Source organism: Salvelinus sp. IW2-2015, linkage group LG31 (assembly GCF_002910315.2).
Source record: "Salvelinus sp. IW2-2015 linkage group LG31, ASM291031v2, whole genome shotgun sequence".
NCBI classification, from domain to species: Eukaryota; Metazoa; Chordata; class Actinopteri; order Salmoniformes; family Salmonidae; genus Salvelinus; species Salvelinus sp. IW2-2015.
In genome coordinates this window covers 13039399-13065860 of record NC_036870.1, presented here as the reverse complement: position 1 = coordinate 13065860, position 26462 = coordinate 13039399, and the positions used below count along the sequence as shown (strand labels likewise).

The 26462-nt window shown below is 44.1% G+C and overlaps 1 protein-coding gene across 2 annotated transcripts in view; it reads left to right on the top strand.

Annotated features, from left to right (window-relative positions):
- Positions 1 to 26462, top strand: part of LOC111956180 (teashirt homolog 1-like) — a 445767-nt gene that overhangs the window by 16403 nt on the left and 402902 nt on the right. The window contains exon 2 of one of the 2 annotated variants that reach the window (XR_011474539.1): positions 12441 to 16658. Coding sequence is in view for 1 of the 2 variants with exons in the window: in XM_023976630.2 (XP_023832398.1) it covers positions 12441 to 15847 (3407 nt within the window). In the remaining variant the exon portion in view is untranslated. Of the gene's footprint in view, positions 1 to 12440; positions 19479 to 26462 lie in introns of those variants that run through there. The other variant, XM_023976630.2, reaches the window with a different exon arrangement.

Below are 26462 nucleotides of genomic sequence, written 5' to 3'. Positions count from 1 at the left end.
ATGCAGTGTCCTAGACCGTTGTGCCACTCGGGAGGCCCCAAGATCAACATTTACAAACATCAACAAAAATAAAAACAGAAATAACTTATTTACATAAGTATTCAGACCCTTTGCTATAAGACTCGAAATTGAGCTCAGGTGCGTGCTGTTTCCATTGATCATCCTTTAGCTGTTTCGACAACTTGATTCGAGTCCCCCTGTGGTAAATTCATTTGATTGGACATGATTTGGAAAGGCACACACCTGTCTATACAAAGTCCCACAGTTTACAGTTCATGTCAGAGCAAAAACTAAGCCATGAGGTCGAAGGAATTGTCCATAGAGCTCTGAGACAGGATTGTGTCGAGGCACAGATCTAGGGAATAGTACCAAAACATTTCTGCAGCATTGAAGGCATCCACTCTTAAATGGAAGAAGTTTGGAACCAACAAGACACGTCCTAGAGCTGGCCGCCCGGCCAAACTGAGCAATCGGGGGAGAAGGACCTTGGTCAGGGAGCTGACCAAGAAACCAATYGTCACTCTGACAGAGCTCCATTGTTCCTCTGTGGAGATAGGAAAACCTTCCAGAAAGACATTCTACCATATATCAGGCCTTTATGGTAGAGTGGCCAGATGGAAGCCACTCTTCAGTAAAACGCACATGACAGCCCATTTAGTTTGCCAAAAGGCACATAAAGGACTCTCAGACCAGTCATCAAACCAAGATTGAACTCTTTGGCCTGAATGCCAAGCGTCACGTCTGGAGGAAACCTGGCACCATCCCTACGGTGAAGCATGGTGGTGGCAGCATCATAGAGGTTGGATGTTTTTCAGCTGCAGGGACTGGGAGACTGGTCAGGATCGAGGGAAAGATGAATAAAGCAAAGTACAGAGAGATCATTGATGAWAACCTACTCCAGAGCGCTCAGGACCCCAGACTGGGGTGAAGGTTCACCTTCCAACAGGACAACAACCTTAAGCACACAGCCAAGACAACGCAGGAGTGGCTTCGGGACAAGTCTCTGAATGTCCTTGAGTGGCCCAGCCAGAGCCCGGACTTGAACCTGATCGAACATCTCTGCAGAGACCTGAAAATAGCTGTGCAGCGGCACTCCCCATCCAACCGGACAGAGCTGCAGAGAGGAATGGGAGAAACTCCCCAAATACAGGTGTGTCAATCTGGTAGCGTCATACCCAAGAAGACTCGAGGCTGTAATCTCTTCCAAAGGTCCTTCAACAAAGTACAGAGTAAAGGGTCTGAATATTTATGTAAATGTCATATTTCAGTTTTGTATTTTTAAGTTAGCAAATAGAAAAATTTATGGTTTTGCTTTGTCATTATGGGGTATTGTGTGTAGATTGATGAGGGGGGAAAAACAATTTAATACATTTTAGAATAAGGTTGTGACGTAATAAAATGTGGGAAAAGTTATGGGGTCTGAATACTTTCCGAATGCACTATGTGTTTTAAAATAAAAAATAAAAAATGTTTTTACCCATTGTTGGTTGTTGTCTCTGACAKATTTTTGTTCAATATGACTGGTGCTGTAGCAGAGTTAGAGTAACCTTGCCGTTGAGGCAATATGATACACTGACAATGTAGAAAAGGATAGTGACATTTTCTGGAAACAGGTTTTGGAKCGTGTGTGTCAATCTTTGYAAACACTACTAAACATAATTGCGGTTGAATGTTAATTTGTCTGTATGAGGAAAATATTATGTATAGTACAATATAACACAAAGTGTTACATTTAATATCTGAAAACAGTTTAAACAGTATTCCGTCCACACTACTATTTGAGAAATGTTAACATTTTCATAAACAGTACACTGTTGAGTGTTACCTGAAAAGTTTGTTTGTACATAACAGGCAACATGACAACTCAGAACCCTGTGTACATAATAGTGGTGTTAAGTTTTCTCTACACAAGTATTGTTGTTTGAGGATATTTTCTGATAGGGTCCCCCTGTGGGTTGACATTGTAGAGAAAATGTATTTTTGTATTTCATACAAAATTGTATGTTTTCAATACCATTCAGTGGAAATCTACACCAAATGTGTAAGGGTGCAGTTTTTGAGAGAGTGAATGAACAGAGAGTCAGAAGGTGACATTCCTCTTCTGGTGAACTAATACTTTTGTTTTCACTGTGCATCTACACACCAGTCTGTATCCTTTTAACTGTGAGTAATGTGCTAATTGAGCCTATCAATTATTCAACGATCACGCCAAAGCGCCAAAGTTCTCGCAGCGTCTGGGATTGTCAATGCTGCGTGGTTTGGATGTGTATTGGAAATGTGTTAGTAGTTAGGCCTAGTATTACCTTGGTGCCTAGGTTAAGAGTTTAGCACAGTTGTTGCGTTTTCAAATAATGAAACCGTGGTGGTCAAGGTGAACTTTTTCCCATGATTAAGAGCTTGTGATGGAAGACGTACTTGTTCATGTTGCTGTGAGTAACGTTGTCATGGTGGTCAGGATAACTCATGTCGGACTTATCTCCCTCTTCTGGACAGGGATATAAGAGTGAACTGACAGAACTCCCCCCTCCACAACCCAATAGTCTCGTCACCTCCCCTTCGCGACCCCCCCCCCCCCCCTATTGTTTGAAGCTAATGTAAAATGCTCTGTCTATATGACCCATTTTAGCAGGTCATTAGCATAATTTTGTTGTGGCCAGCAAGTTAGTGTACTGCAGATGACAGGGAAAGTGTGCTACACAACCTTAACAAATATATATATTATAGGACAAAGTAGGGTTTACATTGGAGTGTGTGTGAGATGGAGAGAGAGAGAGAGAGAGAGAGAAACGTGAATGAGAAGGTACAAATGCATTATTCATTTGATACCATGCTACAGGTGTATCACATCAAATTATCTTCATACACCTTTTGTATCTTTAATATCCATTTACAAAAAATAGGCAGAAATGTTATGTATGAATACAAATTTGCCTTAAATTATGAACATTTTAGTGAATTGAATAGAAAATAAATTACAATCACACATTATGACAGAAAGAACCAATCGAGCATAAGATCAGAAAAATGTCATACCTCCAACGCATTTGAATTCCATTTATCCTACATTTCATATATCTTGTCGAAAGTAGACATGAGCACTCAGTTGCGCAGCAAACATGGTTTTCTTCCACCTCCGGAAGTTTTGGAAAGCCGAGGAGATGAATTTGCACGGCCTGCTGGAACGGTACACCAGCTATTGGAGGCCCTGCAGGTATTGTGCCATATGGTCAATTATTCCACATGGGCAGGGGGAAGGGGGGGCTGGGAACTGTGAGCAGATTTTTATAAGCAGGCAGTTGAGGGGGAAATCAGATATTAATTTAGAGCGACCACTCCACAAGATCCACGGCAAACAAAATCAATGTCACTTTATACTGGGCGGGATCCATGTAAAACAAGCCTCAGAACTTCAAAGGCCCCCGCTTTTGTTTAGGCTGGGATTAAGTTTGATCTGTCTTGAGACAAAAAAGGCAGTGGACATYATCACAACAATAATGCTAATCGGTGAATGGGTAACTCCCTAAGCAAGGATTGTATGATGGAAAAAGATGGGTAAAAACGGAGTGCTCTTTCCTGGTATAGTTTGTTCCTGGGCATATTGAGGGGGCAAATTTCAAATTTGGTTTGAAATCGCAAAAAAAGCAGTCAAACTTTGCTAGCCGAATAATGTTAAAGGAGATTGTACACCAACAGCAGTCATGAGAGAAGTACTAAAAAAACAGAGGTCCTCACCATTACAGTAAATAAGATGCCCAAGAAATAGGAGGCTCTGTGGCTTTCTTTTTTTTGTTGAACAAAGGGAACAACTATGAGAATCATCTCGAAATTAAAACTATGCTGTCGACCCTTTTACACACAGACGTAAATGAAAAGGTCTGGCAGTTTTTCCTCGGTTAGCCTTAGCGAACGTAGGCAGTAGGCCTTAACGCCAGCTTGCTTTCGCAAGCGAGCGCTTGGAACAGACAGCATCACGCCACCCAGGCCTGTGCAGCAGTGGCTGTCCCAGAGAAGAAGAAAGAGCGAGAAGGAGAGAGGGAGGAAAATACATGCCCCCTGACGTGCGGTGCATTACCATAATTGGCTTTTCTACATGATAGGACAGAGGAAATAATAATGTCATTTTATTTACAGCCAGTCCCACTGTCCCCCTCTCGCGCGCACACACACACATGCACACTTCCTGCAGGTCAAARGACACACACTGATCAGGCCTGTCCAAAGCCATCACAGCTAAGTGGCAGCGAGCGGAGGGGCCGGTGACAAAGCAAAGCGGAGAGAGAGAGAGAGGATAAGACTGGCCACGTTTCGGCCCCCATTTTGAAGGGCGTCTAAACGGCGACTCGGTTGCCGGTCTGGAATAGCAGAGAGCCCGACACGGGCTAAATCAGCGGAGTGAGAGCAGGCGGAATTGGACATTAGCACCGCAAATGACTGCCGGGATTGGCCCTCTTCTCTGAGACAGCGTAAATAAATATGGAGGGGTGTGTGTGTGTATCATGTGTGTGAGTTGCAATTCGGTGGTGCTGCTTCTCGCTCAACTGCTCTCGCTCCCTGTCTCACATTGTTTCCCTCACGATAGCTTTGGTTAAGTTTGACACCAGCCAAATGGTGTAACCCCTGCGCCCCGTGACAGATAGATAGTGTTATGGGTTTAAGTGACAGATTTGCYCAAGAGAAACGAGCCAGGAAAAATATATATATGAAGTGACTCCATTTTTCAGACGTTATATAGAGAGAAACTGCCGGCTCTCTCTCGGGAAAGCAAAACTTAATTTTCGTCTAATTTGTTTTGAAGCAGAGGGGCCTGTCTCGCCAGTTGATTCTCGAGTTGTTCCGATGCAATGTTTTGAGCGTGTCAACACATTAGGGCATGTGAGTGAAAGCACAGCTAGTTGGGAATTCACTGTGCATACTATCACAACCACTGTGCCATAAAGACAATATATAAACAGTACTGTAAGAGGACAATGTTTTTTTTAATGTTTATCCATGACAGATAACAATTTCTTTGATGAATGCAGTATTATATTTAAACAATAAGGCACGAGGAGGTGTGGTATATGGCCAATATACCACGGCTAAAGGCTGTTCTTAGTGCCTGGACACAGCCCTTAGGCGTGGTACATTGGCCATATATCAAAAACCCCTGAGGTGCCTTATTGCTATTATAAACTAGTTACCAACATAATTTGTGCAGTAAAATAAGTGTTTTGTCATATCTGTGGTATACGGTCTGATATACCACGCCTGTCAGCCAATCAGCTTTCAAGGCTCAAACCACCCAGTTTATAAAACAGATTTGAGCTTGGCATAGAGAAGGCTTGTACATGTTTGCGTGTGCGTGACTGTGAGAATGTCTGTCTGTTTTTGTCTATGTACTGTAAACTTAGGGGTGTGTGTGTGTGTGTGTGTGTGTGTGTGTGTGTGTGTGTGTGACAGTAAAGGCCCGGTAGTGTCCTGCCGAGGTGTCACCTGTCTGGAGGAAGCCCGTGCCAAAGTGACAGGCTCGTCTCTGGATGCAGATGGCCTCGCTCTCCCTTTCCTCTCCACAGCTGTCACACGTCCCCTCTGTGTTTGACACACACACATTTGCACACTCACATGCTAACACGCACACGTCATTGACACTGACACATGAACGTACTGAGACACACAAACAAACAGGGACAGACCTGATGGATACATACAGAATATCTCCCTAGCACACCAGGTGGATAGATACACATAGATACTTACATACCCACCCACGCTCACTCACATACACGCACACAAATGCACACCTTTCATTTTTATCTCGCTGCCTCAGGTTACTGTCGATTTCACATCTGACCCACCCAAAGACAAACTCAAAACTCTCCTGTTCACACCTCTGTCAGCTAACACCTAAACAAATCGTCTTTCCTTTTTTTGTCTTTACAAACTTATTTTCCTCTTCCATTCTCCGTGACAGCACAAAGTGGGCTTATTTTTCTTTTTCTCTTTTGTTGACTGACAACCACAACAGACGTCCTCCCCTCCCCCTATTTGAATCCTTCCCCCCTTTCTCTCCCCCTCTCTCCGTTCTGAGTGAGGCTTGAAAGCGGGCGGCTCAACGTGCCTTGTCAGCATCTCCCCATCACTGATTGCCTTATTAGCCACCGGTGACACCAGGAGCTTTTTTATTTATTTATTTTTTACACAGATGGCAAAAAAGGAGGGAGAGAAAAAGGACAAAAAATTGACTTTTATGTTGTTTTTTTCTTTCGCTGAAAGAAAAGGCTTGTTTGTGGACACTGACACCCACCACCCTCACACTGACACATGATTTGACACTGTTGGGTTCCGAGGTGGAGGCAGCAGTCTGGGGATGTCGGGGGAGGTACGTGTTTGGGGTGTGTGTATGTATGGGGAAGAGGTCGACCGATTATGATTTTTCAACGTCGATACCGATTATTGGAGGACCAAAAAAAGCCGATACCGATTAATTGGCCGATTTTATTTATTTATTTGTAATAATGACAATTACAACAATACTGAATGAACATATATATAACGTAATATAATACATCAATAAAATCAATTTAGCCTCAAATAAATAATGAAACATGTTCAATTTGGTTTAAATAATGCAAAAACAAAGTGTTGGAGAAGAAAGTAAAAGTGCAATATGTGCCATGTAAGAAAGCTAACGTTTAAGTTCCTTGCTCAGAACATGAGAACATATGAAAGCTGGTGGTTCCTTTTAACACGAGTCTTCAATATTCCCAGGTAAGAATTTTTAGGTTTTAGTTATTATAGGAATTATAGGACTATTTCTCTCTATACCATTTGTATTTCAATACCTTTGACTATTGGATGTTCTTATAGGCACTTTAGTATTGCCAGTGTAACAGTATAGCTTCCGTCCCTCTCCTCGCTCCTACCTGGGCTCAAACGAGGAACACATCAACAACAGCCACCCTCGAAGCAGCGTTACCCATGCAGAGCAAGGGGAACAACTACTCCAAGTCTCAGAGCGAGTGAAGTTTGAAACGCTATTAGCGCGCACCCCGCTAACTAGCTAGCCATTTCACATCGGTTACACCAGCCTAATCTGGGAGTTGATAGGCTTGAAGTCATAAACAGCAAGAGCTGCTGGCAAAACGCACAAACGTGCTGTTTGAATGAATGCTTACGAGCCTGCTGGTGCCTACCATCACGCTCAGTCAGACTGCTCTATCAAATCATAGACTTAATTATAACATAATAACACACAGAATACGGCCTTAGGTCATTAATATGGTCGAATCCGGACTATCATCTCGAAAACATTCATTCTTTCAGTGAAATACGGAACCGTTCTGTATTTTATCTAACGGGTGGCATCCATAAGTCTAAATATTCCTGTTACATTGCACAACCTTCAATGTTATGTCATAATTACCAAAGATTCTGGCAAATTAGTTTGCAACGAGCCAGGCGCCCAAACTGTTGCATATACCCTGACTCTGCGTGCAATGAACGCAAGAGAAGTGACACAATTTCACCTGGTTAATATTGCCTGCTAACCTGGATTTCTTTTAGCTAAATATGCAGGTTTAAAAATATATACTTCTGTGTATTGATTTTAAGAAAGGGATTGAGGTTTATGGTTAGGTACAGCATGCAACGATTGTGCTTTTTTCGCAAATGCGCTTTTGTTAATCATCCCCGTTTGGCGAAGTTGGCTGTCTTTGTTAGGAAGAAATAGTCTTCACACAGTTTGCAACGAGCCAGGCTGCCCTAACTGCTGCATTTACCTGATTCTGTTGCAAGTGAAGTGACACAAAGAAATCATGTTAGCAGGCAATATTAACTAAATAGGCAGGTTTAAATATAATACTTCTGTGTATTGATTTTAAGAAGGCATTGATGTTTTATGGTTAGGTACCTTTTTTGCGAATGCGCACCGCATCGATTATATGCAACGCAGGACATGCTAGATAAACTAGTAATATCATCAACCATGTGTAGTTAACTAGTGATTATGATTGATTGATTGTTTTTAGAAGATAAGTTTAATGCTAGCTAGCAACTTACCTTGGCTTCTTACTGCATTCGCGTAACAGGCAGGCTCCTCGTGGAGTGCAATGGAGACAGGTGGTTAGAGCGTTGGACTAGTTAACCGTAAGGTTGTAAGATTGAATCCCTAGCTGACAAGGTAAAAATCTGTCGTCCTGCCCCTGAACAAGGCAGTTAACCCACTGTTCCGAGGCCATAATTGAAATAAGAATGTGTTCTTAACTGACTTGCCTAGTTAAATACAGGTATAAAAATAATTAATAATAATAATCGGCCAAATGGGTGTCCAAAAATACAGATTTCCGATTGTTATGAAACTTGAAATCGGCCCTAATTAATCGGCCATTCCGATTATCGTCCGACCTCTAGTATGGGGGAGGGGGGGGGGGATATAGGCTGAGGTGTAGGTGTGTGTGTGCAGGAAAAGACTGCCATTGTTTTTAGAAGTGTCAGGTTCTCTTGTCTGTCTCTTCTGTCAAGGCGTTCCCTCTTTACCCACTCTGCTCAGTCAGAGCTAAGGGTAATTATAGTGGAGACGCTAATTGATTTTTTTTGGTGTGTTGCTTAGTGTGATGAGCTATTTGGAGACAGTGAGAGAGTAAGAGTGATGGGAGAGTTGTCAGTGCTTTGAGGTACTCAACCAAACGCTCCAATGAAGTGAAATACGGAATGCTCTTGACAATGGATGGACTTTTGAATTTTTTTGTTGTGGTCAGTTCTTTAACCTTTCTAGGACACACGTTCCGCTAGCGGAACCCCTCGACAACATTCCACTGAAAAGGCAGCGCAGGAAATTCAAAAATATTTTTTTGAAATATGTAACTTTCACACATTAACAAGTCCAATACAGGAAATGAAAGATTATTATCTTGTTAATCTACCCATTGTGTCCGATTTAAAAAAAAAATGCTTTACAGCGAAAACACAACATATGATTATGTTAGATCACCGCCAAGTCCAAAAAACACAGCCATTTTCCCAGCCAAAGATAGGAGTCACAAAAAGCAGAAATATAGATAAAATGAATCACTAACCTTTGATGATCTTCATCAGATGACACTCATAGGACATCATGTTACACAATACATGTATGTTTTGTTCGATAATGTGCATATTTATATCCAAAAATCTCAGTTTACATTGGCGCCATGTTCAGAAATGCCTCCAAAATATCTGAAGAAATTGCAGAGAGCCACATCAAATAACAGAAATACTCATAAACTTTGATGAAAGATACATGTTTTCCATAGAATTAAAGATACACTTGTTCTTAATTCAACCGCTGTGTCAGATTTCAAAAAAAGCAAACCATGCAATAATCTGAGACGGCGCTCAGAAAAMAAATAAAATTCTCCGCCATGTTGGAGTCAACAGAAATCAGAAATGACACTATAAATATTCCCTTACCTTTGATGATCTTCATCAGAATGCACTCCCAGGAATCCTAGTTCCACAATAAATTGTTGTTTTGTTTTGTTCGATAATGTCCATTATTTATGTCCAAGTAGCTACTTTTGTTAGCACATTTAGTACACATATCCAAACGCTCGTGCAGGTCCAGGCAAACGTCGGACGAAAACTTCCAAAAGTTATATTACAGGTTGAATAAACTTGTCAAACTAAGTATAGAATTAATCTTTAGGATGTTGTTATCATAAATATTCAATAACGTTCCAACCGGAGAATTTCTTTGTCTATAGAAGTAATGGAACGCAAGTCGATATCATGTGGAATGCGCGTGACCAGGACCTGGCTCTCTGCCAGACCACTGACTCAAACAGCTCCCATCCGGCTCAACATCACAGTAGAAGCTTCATTCAACGTTCTGCAGACTGTTGACATCTAGTGGAAGCCGTAGGAAGTGTAAACAGATCCATATCCCACTGGGATTTCAATAGGCGATGAGTTGAAAATCGACCAGCCTCAGAATTCCCATTTCCTGTTTGAATTTCTTCTCAGGCTTTTGCCTGCCATATGAGTTCTGTTATACTCACAGACATCATTCAAACAGTTTTAAAAACTTCAGAGTGTTTTATATCCAATAGTAATAATAATATGCATATATTAGCATCTGGGACAGAGTAGGAGGCAGTTCACTCTGGGCACGCTATTCATCCAAAGGGAAAATGCTGCCCCCTATCCCTAAAAACTTAATTAGATTATATGTGAAAGGGTGTGATGTGGGGCTCTGGGATAAGCCTAGTTGTAGTACCGGACAGATAGATTCCAGGTATTATGTGAGAAAAGTAGTATTACCTTTTGTGTATATATGGTACACGCTAGAGTTGGATGTTCATACACATTTATACCAGCACACACGCAGACAGAGACACACACACACACACACTCACACAAACACACACAGTAGTCACAGTTGCTTATGGCCCTCCAGCTTCTCTCAGGCAGCAGTAAATGGCAGCTCACAAACATCAGGTATTATGTCTTCTCCGATTATGGGCCTGAGCGGCATGCACAGTTCAGGAGCTGACAGCACATCTGCCTCCTCGCTAGAGACTGATACTGGCACCTTGGACAAGCATCTTATGGGGAAGGATAGAGTGAACTGCCCGAGCACTGTCTCCATCTGTCTGTCTCTGTATCGCTTTCACTCGCTCTTTCCCCCTCGCTCTCTCTGTCCTTTTCTCTATTTACAGTATTTCTCCTTTACGATTACCATTACAATATGGAACGTACGTAATGTAGATACAGCACATTTTCATATCAAGTGAAACGTGACATAGTATTGTGAAATTGGAACACATTTGATTGTTGGAAATTTGTTCCTCTACAATTTTTTATTCGCTACTTAGTGCAGTTTAGAGACAGTTGAAGTCTGACTTTGTCTCAATGTCCAGAGGGCCTGGATTTCTAGACGGTTGCCGCTGGTTATAGGCTTATTCTCAAAGTAAAWTGTCTGCCATGATTCCTGCATGGCTACAGGGGTTGCAATCTCATGTTGTCCTCCATTAAAGATAACCACCCAGGCAGCTGATCAACACAGGTAGTGCCTTGTTAAGTGCTCAGTCACGTGGCTTTCATTCACTTTCCTTAATGGTCATTAAATAAATGCCGTGTCTTTTCTATCTTGTTGTGCCCTGACAAAGAGTTCCGTTATTCCCTTTTCGAGGCTGACAACACTTAGAAGTGTCAATGCTAGAGGAAAAGGCAGTTTCGTTAGACACATACCATAGCCATGCTGTTGTTACCTATTATCTCTGCTTTATCTGATGAAAGGCCACATAAGGACTGCATGATTTTTTTGGTGTTGAAGAAAAAACAATTGGTGTCGTTTTTCCTCAATTCAGATTTTTTTTTTTTAATAGTGTACAGTACTTCAAAATAGTATGTAGATGAACCTTGATGTAAGAGTCTGTGTGGAGAAAGAGAAAGTATACTCAAAAGTCACGCCCTCATCCTCTACGGGTAATATTCTGTTTCCCCTCCCCCCCGGAAGCCGCCACACTCCGCTCCCTGAGAACTAGTACAGCATGGATGGTGACAACATGTCATGTCATTTCCACCGGCGATTTCCACGCGCCACGCTGTGAGGAGTCCACTGCCTCTGCCAACTCTATGCCAGCACGGCCGAGGGCCTGGCATGCTCACCCACTTATTGCACACTTGACGGGCAGGGTGTGAGTGGCACAGTGGTAGCAGAGACTGGATCAAAGTCAGAGAGTCAGTGCCCTCCAACTAGAAGAGGAAGCCATTTTAAGACATGAACTGGCTTGTGGCTGTTGTTGTAACCTTTTTCCTGGGCAGTCTAATCATTTGAAGGATAGGATTTAGGACTGTGAACTTTCTTCTGTATATTTCTATTCAACAGTGTACATCAATAATATATAGTGTATGATAACTTGAAGTTAAGACAAACAAAGCAACAAACATGAGAGTTCTAACATACTGTATGTAGGCTACTGACCTTTTTTGTCAAGTGGACAGAAGTGATTAATATACATCTTCTGCTTTGGGAACTGGTTTTCCATCATGTAGAATTTTGCTTGTGTCCCTAGTTTTTGAACTCAAGGGGAAATATTTATCTTGCTCATCTGTGTTCTCCTTTACCCTTGCTGAGCCGCAATGTTCAATACCTTCGTTAGGCCGCACAGTGAAGGGYACTATCTATCATAGTCAAGATATCGATGTTTGCCACTTTGTAATTGCAAAGCTGTGTCCTCCGCCAGGACTATTGACAAAAATCTCTTAAGAATCATGACACTCACCCACTCTTTACACATTCAGAGATACACGCATGGATGCGTGGTATACACACATTAAACACACATTATGGGATACAAACATCGAGAATCTTTATACACATCAGGTGGACACATCTGACCAATTTGAGTGGTGCCACTAGGAATGTTCTGCCCCAATGAGTTGCCTGATGTCCCTTTTTTCTCTCATCTTGTGTTTCTCAGCTTATGGGGACGAGGACGAGTTTAAGGCTGATGACAAGATCGATGAGGAGCACCTGCAAGATGATGGGCTCTCCTTGGATGGACAGGACGGCGAGTACCTCTGTAACGAGGATGACGATGCCGGGGATCAATTCAGCTTCCAGAACTCCCCGTTCAGCAATGGCACCAACCCCGACGCCGGCTATGCCTCTCCTCTCAGCGATACCAGCGACCAGCTTACCGACTTCCAGAGCACTCGCTCCAAGGACGGACTGGATAAGGAGGAGGCAGTCAGAGGAGGAGAAGACCACCTAAAGATCCCCAATGGCCTGTCTCTGCAGGACAGCCTGGCGCAGATGAAAGCCGTCTATGCAAACCTGATCTCGGACGCCTCTTGGTCCAGCATCACCAAGGACATGCTAAGAAGTAACAGCAACAGCAACAAGGTCATCAGTGTGATCAGCAACAGCAATGGAAGCAGCCACAAGGGGAGCAATGGTATCGCCAACAGTAATACTATCAGACTTGTGAACAATAATAACCACACCAACAGCAGCAGCAACACCTCTGCCCCTACCAACACTACCAGCAACACTACCGCTAGAAGTACCGCTAACACTAACAACAATGGCACTGGTGTCAGCACTGGCAGCACCGGTGGAGTGACCTACGACTGGCACCAAGCGGCTTTGGCCAAAACCCTGCAGCATACACCATATAATCTCCTCCCCGAGCCGAGCCTCTTCAGCACTGTGCAGCTGTACCGGCAGCACAACAAGCTCTACGGCCCGGTGTTCACCGGTGCCAGCAAGTTCCGGTGCAAGGACTGCAGCGGAGCCTATGACACGCTGGTGGGGCTCACGGTACACATGAATGAGTCAGGCCACTACCGTGATGACAACAAGGACAAGGAGGAGGAGCGGGGAAAGAGGTGGTCCAAGCCACGTAAGCGCTCCCTCATGGAGATGGAAGGCAAGGAGGACGCTCAAAAGGTTCTCAAGTGCATGTACTGCGGCCACTCCTTTGAATCCCTGCAGGACCTGAGCGTCCACATGATCAAAACAAAACACTACCAGAAAGTGCCTCTCAAAGAACCCATGCCAGCCCTCACCTCAAAGCTGGTGCCACCTACCAGAAAAAGAGCATTTCATGACTTGGTGTCCCCGTGCTCTCCAGAGTCTGTACACAACACACCTGGTGTACACCTCGGGGAGACCACGAAAGACCAGAAAGTGGTTAACCCCTATGTCACAGCGAATAACCGCTACGGCTACCAAAATGGCGCCAGTTACACCTGGCAGTTTGAGGCTCGCAAGGCCCAGATCCTCAAATGCATGGAGTGCGGGAGTTCCCACGACACCCTGCAACAACTGACAGCCCACATGATGGTCACAGGACACTTTTTGAAAGTGACCAACACAGCGTCCAAAAAGGGGAAGCAGTTGGTGTTTGACCCCCTGGTTGAGGAAAAGATACAGTCCATTCCTCTCCCGCCGACCTCTACACGACTGCCTGCTCCCAATGTGAAGTCACAGCCCGATTCTCCTCTCCTGCACTCCTCCCACACTGAAGAGAAAAGGGAGGAACATGAGAAAATGGAGATGAGTGAACCAGAGAATAAGATCAAAGAAGAGAAAGAGGATCTGACTGAGAAAAGTGAGAAAGCTGGCAAGGCTGGACATTACAAGTATCTCACAGAGGAAGACCTYGAAGAGACTCCCAAAGGAGGTCTGGATATCCTGAAGTCCTTAGAGTTCACAGTGTCAAGTGCAATCAGCAAGGCCCAGACTGGGACGCCCACCTGGGGTGGTGCTGGCTACCCTAGCATCCACGCTGCCTACCAGCTCCAGGGGTCTCTGAAGTCCTCAATGCAGAGTGTCCAGGTGGTTCAACCATTGTTCAGCACTAGCAGCTTGAAGGTGATGGCCTCTGACTCCAGCAATCTGATCCATTCACCGGTCAGTCATTCCCCACCTCCAAGACACAAGAACAATGTGCTTGCCATGGAGGAGCTGGTGGAAAAAGTCACAGGGAAGGTCTCTGTGAAGAAGGAGAAGGACGAGAAGGCCTCAGAAAATAAATGCAAAGTGAGCTCTACCAAGTCATCGTCCCCACTGTCCAAGGAGAGGAAGGGGTCACCCATGCCGGATAGCTTTAACAATCCGGTGAAAAACATTGATGTAGAGGATAAGAGCGAGCCTAGAAGCAGAGAGYGAGAGGCAAAAGACAGCAGAGCGGATCCGCCGATGAAGAACGGAACAGATGTGCCAAAAACGGTAGTCGGCAATGGCTGTAACAGCTTGGGAATCATCACGGATCATTCACCTGAGCAGTCTTTTGTCAACCCTCTCAGTGCGTTGCAGTCCATCATGAACAATCACTTGGGAAAGGCCTCAAAGACAGCCACCCCCTTTCTAGACCCTCTGGCAATGCTGTACAAGATCAGTAACAACATGATGGAGAAGCCCATGAACAACTCCAATCAGGTCAAGCAAGTTGAGTCAATCAATCGATTCTATGACAATGATGACCAGCCCATGGACTTGACAAAATCCAAAAACACGAATGGACGCACCGCTAACAGCACCTCCACTACGCCGAACAACAATAACAACTGTAATACCAATAACAGCAACAGGCCTATTCTCTCAAGCTTGTCTGAATCTCTCTCGTCCCCTTTACGGGAAAATGCTTTGATGGACATCTCCGACATGGTCAAGAACCTGACCGGCCGTCTGACACCGAAATCGTCCACCCCATCCTCCATCTCTGAGAAATCTGACGCGGACAACAGCGCCTTCGAGGATGGCTTGGAGGAGCTCTCTGCATTCCAGAAAAGGAAAGGCCGGCAGTCCAACTGGAATCCTCAGCACCTCCTCATCCTTCAGGCCCAGTTTACCTCCTGTCTCCAGGAGACGTCTGACGGCAAGTTCGTCATGACTGACCTCGGCCCCCAGGAGCGGGTCCATATCTGCAAGTTCACTGGTCTCTCCATGACCACGATCTCCCATTGGCTGGCCAATGTCAAGTACCAGCTGAGGCGGACAGGCGGGACAAAATTCCTGAAAAACATTGACTCGGGCCAGACCCTGTTTCTGTGCAGTGACTGTGCCTCTCAGTTTAGGACTCCTTCCTCTTACATAAACCATTTGGAGTCCCACTTAGGCTTCAGCATGAAGGACCTCTCCAAGCTTTCCATAGATCACCTTAGAGAGCAGCAGGCAGTTACCAGAATGATAACGGAGAAAACGTTCAGTTCCCTGGGACTTAATGAGGAAGACTCATGCTCTGTATTTCAGTGCAAGCTGTGCAATCGGACCTTTGTCAGCAAGCATGCAGTCAAACTGCACCTTAGCAAAACGCATGGCAAGTCTCCGGAGGACCACCTGATCTTTGTCACTGAACTAGAAAAGTTTGATAAAGCATAATTGAGCTGGACAAAAGCTGATGATATGACTGATTACTGAATCGTTGCACTATATCTCAATACTGCACTGCATCTTAACTGAGACTTTGGAATCAGTCCGAAGTAACTGCTGTCATTAAAACTGGGCCATGTTCTGTTTTGGATTTTATTTAATTTTGAAATTGAACACACATTTTGCAGATTATTTATATGATCTTTTGTCTGTGCATGTMTTTCAGTGAATTAAAGGGATACTTTYGGATTTTGGCAATGAGGCTACTTATCTACTTCCCCAGAGTTCGATGAACTCGTGGATACCATTTTTATGCTTCTGTGTCCAGTATGAAGGAAGTTTGAGGTAGTTTCTCGAGCCAATGCTACCTAGCGTTAGCGCAATGACTGGAAGTCTGTGAGTATCTGCTAGCATGCTAGTTCATCTGACTGGGGAAGTACACTAAACAAAAATATAAACGCGACATGTAAAGTGTTGGTCCCATGTTTCATGAGCTGAAATAAAAGATCCATGAAATGTTCCATACGCACAAAAATATTAATTTCAAAAATGTTGTGCGCACATTTGTTTACATCCCGGTTAGTGAGCATTTCTCCTTTGCCAAGATAATCCATCTACCTAACAGGTGTGGCATATCAAGAAGCTGKTTAAACAGCATGATCATTACACAGGTGCACCTTGTGGTGGGGGCAATAAAAGGCCACTCTAAAATGTGCCATTTTATCACATAATGCCACAGATGTCCAAAGTTTTGAGGGAGTGTGCAATTGGCATGCTGACTGCAGGAATGTCCACCAGAGCTGTTGCCAGATAATTTAATGTTAATTTCTCCACCATAAMCCAACCTCCAATGTTGTTTTAGAGAATTTAGCAATTTGTCCAACTGGCCTCACAACCACAGACAAAGTGTAACAACGCCAGCCTAGGACCTCCACATACAGCTTCACCTGTGTGATCGTCTGGGAGGGGTATTTCTGTCTGTAATAAAGCCCTTTTGTGAGGAAAAACTCATTCTGGTTGGCTGGGCCTGSCTTCCAAGTAGCCCACCCATGCCTAGTCGTGTGAAATCCATAGATTAGGGCCTAATGAATTTATTTAAATTGACTGATTTCCGTATATGAACTGTAACTCAGTAAAATCTTTTAAATTGTTGCATGTTGCTTTATGTTGRGTTTATATTTTCGTTCAGTATAGATAAAGGGCATAATTTCCAAAATCACAAAGTATCCCTTTAAGATGAAACTAACATTTAAAAGAAATGTTGAACAAAACCACAAATTCTGCAAATATATGATCGATATGAAGGTGTTTAGTTGTTTACAACTAATCAAAAATGAATTAGGATTTCTGCACTTTACATGAGTGCTTTTGGGGTACTATGATGAGGTATACATTAGGGTTGTTAAAATAAACTCCATGGTAAGATGACATTTAGACATTTAGACTCTCTTCTCCTGATCACCTCAACATTGCGTAAGGGATGTAACATTTTAAAGGATGACGTGTAGGTCAAATGGCAAACTACAGAAAGAACAGAATACTCATTTGTTTAGCTTTTCTCTGCATACAGTATTTGTTTCACTAATCAAGTATTATTTAATGCTGGTATTGAAATATTTGCTTTGATACCACGTTTCTTTGTATTATGTGCAGTTTCAGTTTCAACTTGTAAATTAAGTTTTAAAAGGATACATACATAAATGATCAGCAAGCGTGTGTAAATGTATGTCATATCTTGCTATTTGCTGCAGCTCAACATTTGTACTGTGTGCATTTTTATATTGTCATTTTATAGAGAAATATGGAAAAAATATACAATTAACTATATATAGGTATAAATAGTATATACAGTGCCTTCAGAAAGTATTCAGACCCCTTGACTTTTTCCACATTTTGGTAGGTTACAGCCTTATTTTAAAATGTATTAAATTGTTTTTTCCCCACTCATCAATCTACATATAATACCCCATGATTACAAAGCAAAACAGGATTTTATAAAATGTTGCTAATTTATTACAAATAAACTGAAATATCCCATTTACATAAGTATTCAGACCCTTTACTCAGTACTTTGTTYAAGTACCTTTGGCAGCAATTACAGAATCTAGAACCTAGAATCTTCTTGTGTATGATGCTACAAGCTTTTCACACCTGTATTTTGGGAGTTTCTCCCATTCTTCTCTGCAGATCATCTCAAGCTCTGTCAGGTTAGATGGGGAGCGTTGCTGTGCAGCTATTTTCGGGTCTCCAGAGATGTTTGATCGGGTTCAAGTACGGGCTCTGGCTGMGCCACTCAAGGACATTCAGAGAATTGTCCCAATGCCACTCCTGCGTTSTCTAGGCTGTGTGCTTAGGGTCGTTGTCCTGTTGGAAGGTGAACCTTCGCCCCAGTCTGAGGTCCTGAGCGCTCTGGAGCAGGTTTTCATCAATGATCTCTCTGTACTTTGCTCCATTCATCTTTGTCTCGATCCTGACTAGTCTCCCAGTCCCTGCTGCTGAAATATGGTACCAGGTTTACTCCAGAAGTGATGCTTGGCATTCAGGCCAAAGAGTTCAATCTTAGTTTCATCAAGACCAGATAATCTTGTTTCTCATAGTCTYAGAATCTTTAGGTGCCTTTRGGGAAACTCCAAGRGGACTGTCATGTGCCTTTTACTGAGGAGTGGCTTCCGTCTAGCCACTACCATAAAGGCCTGATTGGTGGAGTGCTTTAGAGATGGTTGTCCTTCTGGAAGGTTCTCCAATCTCCACAGAGGAACTCTGGAGCTCTGTCGGGTTCTTGGTCACCTCCATGACCAAGGCCCTTCTCCCTCGATTACTCAGTTTGGCCGGGTGGCCAGCTCTAGGAAGAGTCTTGGCGATTCCAAACTTATTCCATTTAAGAATGATGGAGGCCATTTTGTTCTTGGGGACCTTCAATGCTACATAATTTTTTTGGTACCTTTCCCCAGATCTGTGCCTCGACACAATCCTGTCTCGGAGCTCTACGGACAATTCCTTCGACCTCATGGTTTGGTTTTTGCTCTGTGGGCCCTTATATAGACAGGTGTGTGCCTTTCCAAATCATGTCCAATCAATTGAATTTTACACAGGTGGACTCCAAGTTGTAGAAACATCTCAAGGATGATCAATGGAAACAGGATAAACCTGAGCTCAATTCTCATAGGAAAGGGTCTGAATACTTATGTAAATAAGGTATTTCAGCTTTTTATTTTTAAATTTGCAAAAKAATTGAAAAACCTGTTTTTGCTTTGTCATTATGGAGTGTTGTGTGTAGATTGCTGAGGATTTGTATTTATTTAATCCATTTTAGGATAAGGCTGTAACGTWAAAAAAAAWTGGAAAAAGTCAAGGGGTCTGATTAGTTTCCGATGGCACTGTATACTGTATATATACTGTAGAGCCAGAACATGTCCTTTTTTTCAATGAAAAGTAGGTCCTTCAGTGTGGTTTACATAATTAAATGTAACTACGCAGGCATCTCTTCTGGTGCATGGTACTGTATGTCAAAATAAACATGCAATGCACAAGAAATTATACATTTCAATGTTGTATCATTAATACTGTTCAAAATTCTATCCTCTAAATCACGAAAGTATTGTTTTGTTTCTGCAATTGTAAAATAAACTTTAAACCTGTATTCTGCTTTGTTATTTATCTTGGAGATTTTTTTAACAAGGCAATGTAGKATCAGGAAAATATTGATTTACTCTTAATGGATATATCAATTCTCGGCTTGAAGGTAACCAGACCCTCAGCAAAAATGTATTTTAAGTGGTCAAGACATAACCTTTCGTATGTAGTTTGTCTATCACTGATTAGAGACACTCATATTGACTATTTCACATTGTATATTTTGTGTTAGCCTCTTAAAGACACACACCAATGAGCATTAATAGAGTCACAGCAACGAGGGAATTTGTCTCCTGGACCAACAAAAAACAAGCTGCACTTTGAAGATATTTGAAATGACAATGGGTTCGACATACTAGTGATTTTAGCATCATAGCGCCTGTTAACCTTTTACTGCAGTGGGCTAAATTAGGGTCACACAGAGGTATTCTTAGTAGTCTTAAATCTACTTTGAAACAAAAGTATACACCTCACACATATGGTTATGTTGTAACGGCTGTCTAATTCCTCCTCCTCGGATGAGGAGGAGGAGTAAGGGTCGGACCAAAATGCAGCGTTGAATGTGGACATAATGATGTTTATTAAAGTAAAGACGAAACACGAAAACACTTTAACAAACTACAAAACAAATAAACGATGTAGACAGACCTGGACTTGAGAACTTACAATATACGAAGAACGCACGAACAGGAACAAACTACATACACGAACGACAAAACGAAACAGTCCCGTGTGGTAACATATACGGACACAAGAGACAACCACCCACAAACAAACAGTGTGAACAGCCTACCTTAATATGGTTCTCAATCAGAGGAAACGTAAAACACCTGCCCCCTAATTGAGAACCATATCAGGCAACACATTGCACCCAACATAGAAACACAAAACATAGAATGCCCATCCCAACTCACGCCCTGACCAACTAAACACATACAAAAACAAGAGAAAACAGGTCAGGAACGTGACATAACCCCCCCCTCAAGGTGCGAACTCCGGTCGGCACCCCTAAAACTCAAGGGGAGGTCTGGGTGGAAATCTCTCCGCGGTGGCGGCTCCGGCGCAGGACCTGAGGACAACCACTCCACCATTGTCTTTGTCCCCTCCTTAGCGTCGCGTGAGTGGCGACCCTCGCCCCCAACCATGGTCCCAGGAACCCCTCACCAAGGCCCCTCCTAATATACGACAACCCAGGAGCAGAGAGGTAGCTCAGGACGGAAGTAAGCTCAGACAGTAGGGGTAGCTCAGGAGCAAGAGAGTAGTCAGACTAGTGGCAGCTCTGGACTGAGTGGCAGCTCCGGAACTGAGTGGCAACTCCGGACTGAGTGGAGCTTCCGGACTGAGTGGCAGCTCGGCTGAGTGCAGCTCCGGACTGAGTGGCAGCTCCGGACTGTTAGGGCAGGCTCGGACTGTAGGGCAGCTCAGGACTGTAGGGCAGCTACGGACTGAGGGATGGGAGGCTCGCGGACTGAGGGTCGGGAAGCTCGCGGACTGGCTGACGGCTTCTGGCTGCTCATGGCTCGCTGACGGCTCTGGCTGCTCATGGCTCGTCTGACGGCTCTGGCTACTCATGGCTCGCTGACGGCTCTTGGCTGTCATGGCTCGCTGACGGCTCTGGCTGCTCATTGGCTCGCTGACGGCTCTGGCTGCTCATGGCTCGTTCTGACGGCTCTGGCTGCTTCATGGCTCACGGCGGCTCTGGCAGATCGCTGGCTGACTGGCGGCTCTGGCGGATCCTGGCTGACTGGCGGTATCCTGCTTGATTGGCGGCTCTGGCGGAATCCTGGCGCTGATTGGCGGCTCTGGCGGATCCCTGGCTGATTGGCGGCTCTGGCGGATCCTGGCTGATTGGCGGATCCTGGCTGCTGGCGATCTGGCTGATTTGGCGCTTCCTTGGCAGATCTGGCTGATTGGCAGCTCTGGCAGAATCCTGGCTGACTGGCGGCTCTGGCGATCCTGGCTGAGCTGGAGGCTCTAGCGGCTCCTTTTTGACTGACGACGCTCTGACGGCTCGGGAACAGACGGGCGGCTCTAATGGCTCGGGACAGACGGACGGCTCGATGGCTCGGGGGCAGACGATGGCTCAGATGGCCGCTGGGCAGCGATGGCTCAGATGGCGCTGGGCAGACGGATGGCTCAGATGGCGGCGGGCAGACGGATGGCTCAAAATAGATGCGCTGGAGACGGATGGCTTCAGATGGCGGGCTGGGCAGACGGATGGCTCAGATGGCGCTGGGCAGATCGGATGGCTCAGATAGCGCTGGGCAGACGGAGACTCTGGCCGGCTGAAGGGCGGCACTGTAGGCTGGTGCGTGGTACCGGAACTGAGAGGTACCGGGCTAAGGACAACGCACCATCAGGCTAGTGCGGGGAACACACAGGGCAACACCTGGACTCTCAAAGCGTACTATAGGCCTGGTGGTGGTACCGGAACTGGAGGTAACCGGGCTAAGGACACGCACTCATCAGGCTAGTGGCGGGGAGAAAGGAACAGTCGTAACAGGAGGCTTGGTGCGTGGTGGTAGCACTGGGTGGTAATGGGGGCTGGAGAACACGCACCACAGGGCTAGTGCGTGGAGGAGGAACAGGGCTCTGGAGACGCAACAGGAAGCCTGGGGCTGCGTGGTGTAGGCCTGGTGGTACTGGGCTGGGTGGGAGTGGCCGCCGGGAAATACCGGACCGTGCAGGCGTATGGCTCCCTTGAGCATTGAGCCTGCCAACCTTACCTGGTTGTATGCCGTGCCCGACCAGTTGCGGGGAGGTGGAATAACTGCACCGGGCTATGTAGGGCGAACGGGGAGCACCATGCGTAAAGGCTGGTGCCATGTAAGCGGCCCGAGGAGACACCTGGTGGCCAGATGCGTTGGGCCTGGCTTCATGACACGGGCTCAATCCTCAAACTGGCCCGGCCGATATGAGGAGCTGGTATGTACCGCACCGGGCTCTGAACACGTACAGAACACCATGCGCTCTACTGCGTAACATCGGTGTCTGCCCGTACTCTCGCTCTCCACGGTAAGTAACAGGGATATTTTTGTAGGTGCAGGTCTCCTACCTGACTTCGCCACATCTCCTTTTAGCCCCCGAAGACATTTTTGGGGTTTCTTTTCGGTTTCCAGCCAACGTCTCCTTGCTTGCCATCTCTACCACCGCTCTGGGCTTTAGCTGCCTCCTCTCTTCAAAAGAGGGCGATATTCCCCTGTCTGAGCCCGGGTCGCCTTTCCGTCCAGAATCTACTCCTCCCAAGTCCACGAGTCCTGTTTTTTTTGGCCGCTGCTGCTGGTTCCTCTCACGCTGCTTGATCCTTGTTTGGTGGGTGGTTCTGTAATGGCTGTCTAATTCCTCCTCCTCGGATGAGGAGTTGTCCCTCTTCACAATGCAGAAAGACTGCATTTAATCAGTGGACACCACTCATTTTTATTATAACACACCTGTCATAATTGTTTTAGGTTTAATATTATTATCATTATTATTGCTAAAGGTACTGCATAGGTGTAAACTTTCATTTTTTTAGCAAGAGATAGCACTTGTATAGCCTAAGAAAGTAGCAGAAATGTGCAGAAAGTAGCTTTGAATGCATTTTATTGAAGGGAAACAAGTCTTGAACTTTTTTGGCAACATTGTGATTTATTCTTATATACTGTACAATGAGGAATTCAACTAGAAATACTAGTCTTATCCCATTTTTTTAACCATTGCCCCCACCCACGAGGTGTATAAACAACAGCAATAAATAAGAATAAAATAAGATAATAGATACAAAACAAAAATGTGAAGAACATAAATCAATCAACTCTAATTAGCACATGTAGGACAATATGCAAGTGTGTGTGCATGGACTTTGCAGATGTATTTCTGACATTTGCAGCACATAGTATTTGTTTTACAGTCCTTCTTTGGGGGGGAAATTGGCATTTCCTCCTCTTGCCTGCCCCAGCTGCAGCCTCAGGTGGATCAGGACAAGATTCAGCCCCCTGAACAGCTTTAACAAGCGCTGCAGAGGCTGCTGTGCGAGGGAGGCGCTCCCTTCTTTGAATGTGTGGGGCTACAATGCCTTTTCCAGTTGCTCCAGGAACACCCTCCTCTTGTTCCGCTTATCAGGCATCCAGGTAGGGTTGATCTTGTTCCATATCATGAAGGAATTGTATGAGGACACATCAATTATGTTATGGAATATGACCAGGGGCCAGCGGGCAGTCATCATCCTACAGCTGTCCAGGTTGTCCACGTCTCCTTTGTTGTGGTTGTAGTCCAGGATGATGGCTGGCTTCCTGTCCTCACGATGACTGATCTCAGCCGTTTTGTGCAGTGTGCTCAGGAGGACCACATTCTTGTTCCTCTTTGGGAGGTAAGAAACTAGAGTGGTGGTGGGGGTGAAGGCAAACTTTGATGAGAAGGCCTCTCTCCCCTTTGTTGTGAAGAGTGCAGGGGGGAGCTCAGGCTTTTTCTTTCTAACTGTGCCAGCCATGGTGATCTTCCTCTTCAGGAGCTGCTTGCTGAGTTCAATCAGTAGCACACAAAATCTCAATTTCTCATTGTGTYTGTGTCTTTGTGGTTTTTGTGGTGTGTAAATGATTTTGACCCAAAGACAATCTTTGTACCCTGGTTGTGTACAGCTGTCATGGAAATATGAACAAAGGCCATGTTTCTTATTTTCTAATGTTGGGGTCACTAGGAAAAGTCATCAAATTTCAAGTTGAAAAAATATAATGTTGGTGGGTTTTCTCTGATGTTTTACATAGTGGCGGGTCATTTTTTACCCTTAAGAGGGTTAAAAAAAGAAGACACCTGTACCATGTCAGATATAGAGTTTAAATGTATAACAATTTGAGTTTGCATACCAATAATACACTTTATATACATCACAGAGGACTGAAATATATAAAAATATATATATAAACATCTTTATTAATTATGAAATTATACAAAATATTAACATAACCCATGAGGCAAAAGAGGGCGCTTTTGGTCATTGACTGCTGGAAAGGGCTAATCTTCTCTATCTTCTATAGCAGATAGCACTTTGTTGGTTCTAGTGATGGCCTCCCTCTTGTTAAGGATCTTAGCATGGTTCTAGTACTTAGACTATGTAAATCACTGTAATCGTAAGTAACGCCACAATGCAGCTACCTGTGGAGCAGACAGCAACATTGGGAGATAGGCACAGTTTAAGCAGATGTGCATGGCTTGCCTCGTGCGATCCCCAAATGGATTCCGGGGGMATTCGTGGGCCTCCCGCTTATTTGATAAATGTCAGTTTCCTTTCAGGAATCCAACGTTTACTTCTGTCAACTCAATTACGGACAAATTATGTGTCATGGACACAGGGCCACAGAAAAAATAAAAATAATGGGTATGAGAGCAAATATGCATTGAGTGCACGATCATCTCAAACGCTCTTTTACTTGAACGGACAAACACAGTTGTCAATCGAATAATATTACGAATCTCTGTTGAATGTCATGGATTGGTAATGACAGATGTCATAACATAGTCAAAAGTGTGTATGTATGTCATATGCGGCAAATCATTGGTTAAATAGTATCACATTTACCACAGTCTGACTGGTGGAGAAATAAACTTGTTATTTTGATGATTGCAATGTCTAATATTCCTCTGCCCAATCCAATGATTGAGTTAGATGGAACTGGTAACATAAACATTGTATATTACAGTGAGAGATGAGTTTCTTTGTCAATAACATCTGACTACTTGGGAAAATCAGAACTCAAAGACTTGACGCTCAGTACATTTAATCCTAGTAGGAATAGCTTCAAATTTAAGTTACCAGAGGAAATGGGAATATACAGTAGGCTTAGTCACTTCTCTCACCGAAATACAGAGAATAAGGGGTATTGTCATTAAAATCAGGATTTGTGAGGGACTTAACAGTTTCAGGTGTATTATAAAATTAAGCCTCCAATTTTTCTGAGCCACCTGGGGACTTGATAAAGGGGGCATGGCAGGTTTCTTCCGGACGGTATTTAAGATGACACACAGTACTGCCACCCCACACATCTCTTGTACATTCGCCTGAGGCGCTTCATACAAAACAATGAGGAACCGGGGTGCCTAGCAGCTTGTGTTCAGTACCTGGAAGTCATAAAAGAAAACAAACACGTACTAAGGGATTTAAGTCACAGAAGAAAAGTTGTGAGGCAACATGAGACATAAACATTGGGGTAAACCCTGCTTTGGAAAACTAACATCTGGGGGTTTGTTCAGTAGGTACAAACATGTGGAAATATTCTTAAATGGAACAAATATATTGGAGAAATTCTGAAATGTGGTCGGTCCACTTATCAAGTTCCCTTTAAACAAGAAGTTGCTGGTCAAGTGGTTTAGTCCAGGGTTTACCAAACTTGGTCCAATGGTATTTCATACCATTCCACTGATTCCACTCCAGTCATTACCACGAGCCCGTCCTCCCCAACTAAGGTGCCACCAACCTCCTGTGGCACACGTACATGATAGAAAAGCAAAATCACAGAATTAACAATGAAACTATCCTGATGTTTACACATGCACCAGCATGGCTTTCAACCACAGGAAATATGAATAGAGGTTTTCCTAGATGTCCTTTGCTCGTCTTGTGGAAGAGCTGTCATCACACAAACACAGCCCCTCAATACGACTGTCAGTCAGACAATGTTTGTTCTCTTGCGATTCCATTTGTTTGTTGTTGCTGTAAAATAAAACAGATAAATAAATTGGCTAGATGTCATCAACATTACCCTACAAGGCCACAGCATAAATATGATGTTTTAAAAAAGGGTGTTTACAGCAGAAGGCATCATGAATTATATTTGTTTTTACGACTTACAATAATCAAAATGAAAAATCTMGAGTCCGAGCACTGCAGTGTACTGCAAATTAGACTTTTTATTTTATTTTAAATATCACGTTTCCATGATGTATTGGTGGCCAGACAATTGGACAGGGAATGTAAAGGATTGAGACTTGTGGCAGGCATATCATTGTACATTKATTT